Source organism: Myxocyprinus asiaticus, chromosome 43 (genome assembly GCF_019703515.2).
Source record: "Myxocyprinus asiaticus isolate MX2 ecotype Aquarium Trade chromosome 43, UBuf_Myxa_2, whole genome shotgun sequence".
NCBI classification, from domain to species: domain Eukaryota; kingdom Metazoa; phylum Chordata; class Actinopteri; order Cypriniformes; family Catostomidae; genus Myxocyprinus; species Myxocyprinus asiaticus.
In genome coordinates, this window is record NC_059386.1 from 16,984,849 (window position 1) to 16,994,993 (window position 10,145).

Genomic DNA, 10,145 nt, shown 5'->3' on the forward strand with positions numbered 1-10,145 from the left:
CAGATGGGTGGTCCATCCAAGAAATCATTATTCTCTCTTCTCTCCCAGATCTGGACAAAGATGGCGGCTCTAAAGGGGGTGATGAGAGGGGTGACAGCGGTGCCGTGTCCGTCTCAAACATCGCTCTGATCGCCAGCGGGGCTGGTGGAGCCTCCTTCCTTCTCCTGATTGCGGTAGTGATCGGTGTGGTGTGTTACCGCAGACGGAAATCCAAGCACTCTGAGACCCATCATCCTGCCCTTTCCCTCTCTTCTCTTACCCCAAAGAGAGGCAGCTCTTGTGGGGCAGGGACTGGGTCTGGCGGGGGCAACAATAATGGCTCAGAGCCCAGTGACATCATCATCCCCCTGCGGACCTCTGATACAGCATACTGCCCACACTATGAGAAAGTTAGTGGCGATTACGGACACCAAGTCTACATTGTGCAGGAAATGCCTCCCCAGAGCCCTGCCAATATTTATTATAAAGTATGAGGAGACATCAAATCGTCCGAAAGCACACAACCCGTTCTGACTTAATGTTCAAGTCCCCTCACACACATTCGCTGTGTGATAGTGTGTGTCCAAGTGACTCTATATTTAGAGCTTTGATCTTATAACACACACCGTTAATAGAAACTGGACTTGAAGTTAAGCATGTGGACTGTTTCACTATGTTACCGGCTGGAAGCGGTAGAAATCTAGGGTTTATATTATTGCAGCGTATTTGCGTTCGTTTACACGTGTGTATTTGTGGGTGTGTAAAGGTTATACATGCGTGCTCAGGTGCAAACAGGGTCCAAAATTAACACTCGCCAAGCACCAAATGAGTAAAAAAAAGTTACTCTCCAATGGCCGGCAAATAACTTGACTTTATAAGGAATTGCTGTAATACATCGTTTAATTCGAATTATAAGATTGATAGTCTGACCTTTACAGATGAGAGCAATGTGAGCAATTGACAGTAAACATCTGTCGTGACTCTCCAGTCTTCTAACAACTTTTACCTCAGTGGAAGTTTAAGGAAGTCTATTCAAAAAAATAGTTTCACAGAAAAATGGAGACTAGTTCGATTATGTCACTAGGACACAATGACATGTGCGTTTGTCATTAATGTAAGAAATAAACGGCTAAATAATCCCATTTTCACGAGGACAAAATATACAGTTTAGGTAACTTTAAGATAAAATATGGTTTAATGGCATATAAGAAGCATTTGTGGCTGGTAAGCTTTCTCAAATCACTCACCATTGGCAGGTGTTGCCAAAAGTAAATTTTGGACCCTGGATGCAAGTGAATGTATGTACTAATGTGTTGATATGACCATGCTAATTGATGGAATAAGGTAGGTAATGTGCTTTTCCTCAAAATCCAAACACTAGAAAGCAAGACGATTCATACCTTTAGAAAAAATGCTGTATAAATAATATAAATGCTTCATACACTTTCTGTATTTGTTTTCTGATTTCTTCTGATTGTGAATGTTTGTCTTTTTTGAGAGTTTCTGAACCCAGACCTCAGCCTGATTTGATGCACAATATCACTTTTCGTCCCCTACACTCCATCGGCTTTCCATCATGGCTCCTCGGCTCCCAGTTTTTTGTCTTTTAGGTTTTTTTAAGCATCTTTATGTGAGGAGAAGGAAGTGCTTGTGGAGGAGGTGAAGACTGATACTCAACTGTTTCAAATGTGGAGACTTGTGAGATTTCCAATAGGTTGGAGGCGAAGTAAAAAGGTCATGGCAAACCCATCAAAACTGCGTAGGAGTTGTCCACTCAAGATGATTTGAAGCGTTCTCGCTTTTCCTGAGCTTTTGAAGTACTGTGTATGCCATGACGAACTGCTTACTGTAGACGCACATTCCAAGACTTTTACACTTAATGCACATAAGCATTACAGCAGTTTGTGTTTTTATGTGTTAACCCCAACAGATGGACACCAGGTGTGTGTTTGTATGGATTTCAAAGCATTGTGATTGTTGTTAATCAGAAGGTCAAAGAAAGCAAGATTAAGACTAAAAAGCATCTAAATTAAGTCATTCATGTCCATGTCCTCTTATCAGTTGCTATGTTACAATCTCGTCTTGTCGCCCATTATCACCATCGGGCTAATGTATCCATACCATTTCTGATATTATCTTCCCGTGCTATCCAGAGGCTTCTGGTCCACAGTTCACCTGAGTTATTTCACTTGACGAGACATGACATCATCACCAAGACATGACAAGAAACCGTGTCCTACTGGTCAGAGTGATCTGAGCTTCCTGTTTCAAATAGAACAGTTTTCTCTGTCCATGTTGATTTAAGGATGTAATCTTGCTGTCATTACCACAAGCACAGGACATGGCAGAAATGGTGCTTTATCGTTTTTAAGATTTTTTTTCTCCTCTTCCTCTTCACAGTTTGCTACTTTCAGCAGTGTTGATTTGTTAATACAGTTTGGTCCAAAAGTCTGAGACCACTAGTGAAAATGCCTTTTTTTGCAATATGTTTTAATGTAATACAAATATTTCATTTAAAATCACATTGTTAGCATAATTTGAGGAAAAAATCTCATTTAAAATTGTACATTAATTTTTGTACAGGTGTTAGAGCTGGCATGGACTCAATAAGTCCAATTATTTAAATATGCTTAACTTTGCCAAATTTAAAATTAGTCAATTAAATGGCAAAGCAAATGCCGTTGCTTTGCCATTTATGTAACTATTGTTTAAAATCTTTTACGTTTTGTTTACTAAGTTTTAAATGTTCATCCACATTAAGTTTAATTAAATACACAATATGCACACTATTTAAAGACTCAGTTCAGTTTGATGGAAATTTATCATAGATTTAAAATGCGTGAGAAATATTTTTGAGTGAAATCTTTTGTACAAAGCAGTTATCATGGTGAATGTCACAAAGTTGCTTACATTTGATTAGTGATCTAGAAATACTTCAAAATTACAACAATTTCTAAAACGTCCTTATTATTTTGAGGTTTAAATAAAAGAATCATATTTTCATAATCATATGATTTTAAAAAATAATCCCATATTTTCAGTTTGGTCTCAGACTTTTGGACCCCACTTTATATTGAGCAAATGAGAGTTGTCTGAATGAAGAAAACACTCTTGGTTTTAACCTGCCCTGGTCGTGGCTAGATGGCAACCCTCATTTTGCAAATATTTACAGTCGATATTCATACACTTGCCATTTGGAGTCCAAAAGAAATGAGAAGAAGCATTTGTTGCTCATTACTAACCCTACCCTAAACCTGCGCGTGTGAAAATGTTCACGAAATGAGAGTTACCATCTAACCATAACGACTATCCATGTGGAGACCAAAGCAGAAGTGATCTTTTGCCATGCAAAAGAGATTTAGTGATTGCAAACTTCCTTCCCATGTCTTGCCATCAACCTCAATAACGTGGCGACCACGGTATTCCCAAACTGTTGCCCTCTGCAGACCTGGAGGCACCTTCTCTGAAGTCAAGAAGGGCAAAGATCAGGACTATTTATGCTTTTTGTTGTTTTAGCTTCTCTCTATCAAGGGATAATTTCTCGCTCACACCAGCATTATGCGAGAGACTACTGCCTAAATCCTAAGATGTAAAGCACTTCCTCAGCCAGGCAGTCCACGGGTTAGGCTTAGGAGCCTTTTGGCCCGATTAGTGTTGACCTAAGCCACCGAAAGCATTTCAATACCTATGGCTAAAAATTCCAGTACTGACCACACAAGGACACCAAACATTGTTTCAGCATTTTTCATCAGCTGGGGTGTTTTTTGGTTTAGTCATTTTAAAACTGGGTTTTAGATTTATTTGGTTATGTTAAAACATTTTTGTCAACTAATTTAATATCATAATTTGAGATGCCTTGAAACTGAAGTGTGATAAAGACTGTTGCATTTCTAACTAACATTCAACAGTATTATTTACAGACAGTGCTGATTTCATGGGGCAAGAGGAGCACTGCTAAAGCTTGACTTTTTCAGTGTTTTAAAAGTCCAGATGGACTGGACGGGACTTGAAAAGAATACTGATGAAATGTTCAGATAATGCTGGGATGTTACAAACACTGAGGCATTGTTAAATAAATGTTAATACAGTATGTTAAAGATGTTGAGACAACACATTGGGAAAAAGTTATGTTTTGGTGCTCCTGTTCTTTTACTGGTCCTCTCTCTCTCTCTCTCTCTCTCTCTCTCTCTCTCTCTCTCTCTCTCTCTCTCTCTCTCTCTCTCTCTTTTCTCTCTTTATTTCTCTCTCTTTCCAGTCCTGACACTCAATCAAATAAAGATTACATTCCATGCAGTAAAATGCACTGACAAAATCTGAGAAGTTGTTGCCAATAATTCTACCTCTGGTTTATCACAGTTATCATTCTCCTCTAGTGTGTTTCTGTCCATTTCTCTGTCTTCCCCATCATTGTTCATATATATAGTGAATCTTATCAATATCAATACTAATATCTTGCCAATGTATTTTTTAGATAATTATGCCACAAGTGCTGTCGATTGAGCATAACTTGTATTGAACTCGTAACATTCCTTTATTTGTCATGTAAATAGTGTCACAATGCAAAAAATTTAATTGGTCCTAATTGGTCAAAACATTTTTTTTTACCAGGCTTCATTACCATATATATATATATATATATACTTTTTTTGGTAACACTTTACAATAAGGTTCCATTCGTTAACATTAGTTAATGCATTAGGTATCATGAACTAACCATTAAAAATTAATCATTGTTAATGATAGTTAATAAAAATACAATTGTTCATTGTTAGTTCATAGTGCATTAACTAATGTTAACAAATACAACTTTTGATTTAAAAAATGTATTAGTAAATGTTGAAATTAACATTAACTAAGGTTAATAAATGCTTAATAAGTATTGTTTATTGTTAGTTCATATTAACTAATGTAACAAATGGAAACTTATTGTAAAGTTTTACCCTTTTTTATTATTATTTGGGGTGAAATGACCTGGTAATGTTTTAATGAGATCCACCCCATCCATGGTTCTGTTTTCCTCACTTTCTTGTTTTTCCTAATTCCCTCTCGCCTGCTCGCTCTCCATCTTCCCACATTCCATCTCTGTTGTTGCTCAGTTTTTCGTAGACTGTCTCGATACGGTTCGCTGATGGTTCGTAATAAGTGCTGGAAGACATCACTGGCACTGTAATGGCACAATCACTCCCTTTCCCCTCCCTTCCTCCCTTTTTCGTTCTTTCCATCTTCCTTCTTGGTTCATCTCTATATCAGTGTTTGATGTGTTGCCGCAGTCAAGTCCAAACAGTAAATCAAATGGGCATTTTGACAGACGCTGTAAAAGCCCCTTAATACTAAAACCCCACATGACCCTTCACAGTACAGTTGTAAGAACCCGCGGCTGCTGTGTTTGAGTGAGTGTGTTTGTTCTTCCAGCCGAGCACAGACTTTGCAAGGGCCGCAACCTCTGGCAATGTGTGATAGAGTTGTTTTTAGTCCAATAATATCTACCCCAGCAGCGCATTGACAAGCTGCCAGAGACAAGACTGTTAAGACGGAGGCGCAAGATCACGCGGACACGCGCATTTTACACAGCAACAATTTGGCCGGAAGATGTTTATATATATATATATATATATATATATATATATATATATATATATATATATATATAATAATATCATTTTTTTTTCCGGTTCATTTGTGCCAGGGTTAATGCAGTTTTGGATTTTTATTGTAATTTTTATTTTGATTGTGTTATATTTGAATTGTCCTTTCGATTTATTAGAATTTGTGTTGTGATTTAATTGAAATATGTTTAACGCTGTTCAGTTTCTCAGGACTGTCAAGTTAATGCTATCTAGTGACAATTTTAGGGTTTAGGGGCGTTCACGCCGAACATGCTTTACATCTGTACTGTTTTTCCAAAAGTTTTTGTATGTAAACATGTGCTAGATGGATGTCTTTGACCGTTGGGCCTTGTCTTCCTGTTTTCCGGCGTCATTTTTTTAGGGTGTGTTCACACTTGTAGTTCGGTTCTCTTGGTCCGGACCAAAAAGGAAAATTATACATTTAGTCCTGGTTCGCTTAGCGTTCACACTGGCATTTTTAACACTGAACCTAAAGATACAAAACAAAAGGCATCAGGACAAAGTCACAACCTGATTGGACAGCTTTTATGACGTATATTTTGCGACAGAACTTAACGATCATCCATAACAATGCTGGCTGATGGGCTAAATGCACTCCTTATATTTATATATGTATATATGGTGGTATTTTTACCTGCTGAGAACAAATGCAGCGCTAATAAAATGTATAAAGGAGTCAAAGCAGCGCCAGGAATTCCTCCTTTGCACACACAAATGAAGATATGCTGCAAGGACGGCTGACGGCGGTTCCGACGCCTGTACCGAACTGTAATGGGCAACATAGCTCCTATGATGAGAAGAACCAGGTATGCTTGAGGTCTGTATTAGGCAAATTTTCTCCTGTTTTTGGTCCGTTTAGACGTCTTTGGTCCAGGTTGCGTTCATATATCAATCGAACAGCACCAGAGTTCGTTTGGAAGCAGACCGAGACCCACTATTCAGGCAGTCTCGGTCCGCTTGTTTGGTGCACACCAAGGTTCGGATGGCAGCATTCACACTTGTTCAAATGAATTGCACTAACAGAACAATCGCACTAGAGTTCGTTTTAATCAAACCAAACCTGCCAAGTGTGAACACACACTAAGATGCTGTTTCAAGTACAGTGTAAAGTAACTTTAAAATAGTAATCTACTGCAAATTACTAATTATTTATATACAATTGTAATTAGATTACTTTATTGTAAAAGTAATCACAGTACTAATTACTTTTAAGTTGCTTTCTAAAATACTTTTCGCTCAGCAAATGCAAAAGCTTTATTGCCAAGTATGCTTACACATACAAGGAATTTGTATTGGTGACAGGATCTTCCAGTGTACAACAATACAGAAACAATACAAAAACAGCAGCAAGACATAGATAATAAAAAAAAATAAAAAATAGTTATACACAGGGGGCCTGGGTAGCTCAGTGGTAAAATACACTGGCTACCACCCCTGGAGTTCGCTAGTTCGCTAGTTTGAATCCCAGGGCGTGCTGAGTGACTCCAGCCAGGTCTCCTAAGCAACCAAATTGGCCCGGTTGCTAGGGAGGGTAGAGTCACATGGGGTAACCTCCTCGTGGTCGCTATAATGTGGTTTGTTCTCGGTGGGGCGCATGGTGAATTGAGCGTGGTTGCTGCGGTGGATGGTGTGAAGCCTCCACACGCGCTATGTCTCCGTGGCAACGCGCTCAACAAGCCACGTGATAAGATGCGCGGGTTGACTGTCTCAGACGCGGAGGCAACTGGGATTCGTCCCCCCCAAAAAAAAAAAAAAAAAAAAATTGTTATATATGTACAGACACACACATACATACATATGTACACATATGTAGTGCAAATCTGTTATGTACAGTGCAAATAAAATTTTTATACAAGAATTTTAAATGAAATTAAATGAAATGCGTAATTATATTACAGTAACAAATTATTTTGTAATCAGTTTCACCCAACACTGCTCAAGACACGTGTTCTGTTTAGTTTTATTTTTTATTTCAGTTAGCGAAAATGTTTTCACTTTAATTTTTGTGTTAGTTTTCTTTAAAGGGGTCATGACATTTTCCTTGATCTACTGACATTTAAGAGGTCATTGTACTATAAATACATACTCTAAGTTTCAGAATTCAAAACTTCTTCCTCATTACAAAAAGAGCATTTGTTGAAACCAAGCTGCCAAAATGATTCGTTCACTACTTCCTCCATTGTGATGTCACACTGTGATAGACAGTTGCATCTCATCACCTCCACAACAAACACATCAACACCTACTTTACCTTTAATCACTTCCGTTGTATCACTTCCACCCAGTAGTGGTGAGCAGTGAGATGGCAAGTAGTGAGAGTAGGTCAGTCAAGAGCAGAGAGCCAATCATAAAAGTGGGTGTGTACTGTCAAGCCTTAAAGGAGAAGCAGCACCAAAACCGAGAGTTTCTGACAGATGGTCAAACTGAGGGTGGAAAATAATTGTGTTTTACAAATATATCATGTTTTGTGTAAAAAAAAAAAAAAACCTGTACTAATATTATAAGTAAACCCAGGGGCGTTTCTAGGACTTGAGGAGGTTCGGGGCTCATGAACGGTCACGTCACATGAACTTCAAACAAAATGTAGCAATAATATTGCATAGCCTACATTTAAAAATAAATTCGGGGCTACAGTCAAAACATTCGGGGCTGAGGCCCCGGAAAAATGACCTGGCGACGCCGATGAGTAAACCTCAAGGAAAATATTAAAATAATAATAAAAACAAATAGGCATGTCATGACCACTTTAAGGATTATAACACTGATTTGCCCAGAGATTAAACAAATCCATTCAGTCCAAATATTTATTTAAAACTGTACCCATCTAAGCTGACAGACGCATAAACCTCAACATTATTAAAGTGGTACCCACACAATGTGACATTATATTCAAATTTAAATGCAGGGAAATTTTCCCAGACTCTTCTGTGGCTGTGTGTATGATTGACAGGTCGTATCGTACAGTGTGTATGAATTCTCCTCTTCCTCTGAAACTCACCTTCGCCCGGCTAATGGCTGCCTGAAGGAAGAGGGTCCGTCTGGGCCTCATAGATAGCAGAAGTGTGTGTGTCCTTGTTTGTTTTCGTTTGCTTGTTTGTGTGTGTGCAGAGAGCTCACCATTGAATTAAACAGGGCTGTCTAGAGGCTAGAGGTTGGCATTGAATCTTTAAGCTTGCATGTATGGTGTGCATCCCTTCAAATTCTTTTGTTTATTGACTCATACTTACACTTGAACTAGTCCTACATGAATCACTAACTCACTTCCCTTTAGTATGTGTATGATTGTCAACACCCAATACACACTGATGCAACACTGCTGTAAAGTTTTATTGATAGTCTGACACATACCAGGAGTATCTGTTGTTTTTAACTTGCATGCACAGATTTCACACTATCTGCGTGCAATGCATCACATACACTCACACACAAATGCACAAATACCAGCATACACACTTAATATCGTTTATATGGGGCAGTTATGGGTGATTTTGCACCATACACACACATAAAGTGTAATCTTCTTTATTGTCCCACACAACTGCAAATGTACACACAAACATATCATGCGTTTGGTGACAGAATGAGATTTGTGATCTTGTCAGGATTATCCGTGCTCTGGTTTCTAGGTCAGCATTCCATCAGAACAGGCATCCTCCCTGAGAGACACAGGTCACACACACACACACACACACACAAAGACACACACAAAGACACACACATACACACTTGTAAAGATTAGCATCTTTCTCTGGAGACACGCTCTGTGCAGAGACCACAACAGCTTTTAATTATCTTACTTTCTCTCAGACACTCATTTTAATAAGTATACACTGCCTCACACAAGTGCCCTCACACACAAAACAGACAATAGAGTGCAAAAGTGGGGTTCCGGTAACAAAAATCCCATTTAAAATCTTCAAAGTGAAATTGATTTTTAGTGATAATGTTCACTGCCTGGCCAAGAAAAAAGTCACATACACTAAAATTTCATTGGACTGCCTTAGCTTTGATTACGGCACGCATTCATCTTGGCATTGTTTCGACAACCTTATGCAACGTGACAACATTTACTTCCGTCCAGAGTTGGGTTAATTTTTGGCCGAGATCTTGTATTGATGACAGGAGAGTCGAACACCTCCGTAAAATCTTCTCCAGCACATCCCAAAGACTTTCAATGGGGTGAAAATGATTCCTCATGCTCCCTGAATCACTTTTTCACAATTTGAGCCTGATGAATCTTGGCATTGTCGTCCTGGAATATGCCTGTGCTGTCAGGGAAGAAAAATCCATTGATGGGATAACCTGGTCATTCAGTACATTCAGGTAGTCAGCTGACTTCATTTTATTGCTGCATAAAGTTGCTGAGCCTAGACCTGACCAACTGAAGCAACCCCAGATCATAACACTGCCTCCAGAGGCTTGTACATTGGGCACTATGCATGACGGGTGCATCGCTTCATGCGCTTCCCTTCTTACCCTGATGCACCCATCACTTTGGAATAGGGTAAATCTGGACTCATCAGACCACATGACCTTTTT

General features: G+C 38.9%; 1 protein-coding gene across 2 annotated transcripts in view; it reads left to right on the forward strand.

Annotated features, from left to right (window-relative positions):
• Positions 1–4,291, forward strand: part of LOC127433186 (ephrin-B3-like) — a 77,938-nt gene extending 73,647 nt beyond the window's left edge. For both annotated transcript variants that reach the window (XM_051684905.1, XM_051684906.1), the window contains one exon: positions 49–4,291. In XM_051684905.1, coding sequence (XP_051540865.1) covers positions 49–473 — 425 coding nt within the window. In that variant the 3' untranslated portion in view covers positions 474–4,291. The remainder of the gene's footprint in view (positions 1–48) is intronic.
• The last annotated feature ends 5,854 nt before the right edge of the window (positions 4,292–10,145 follow it).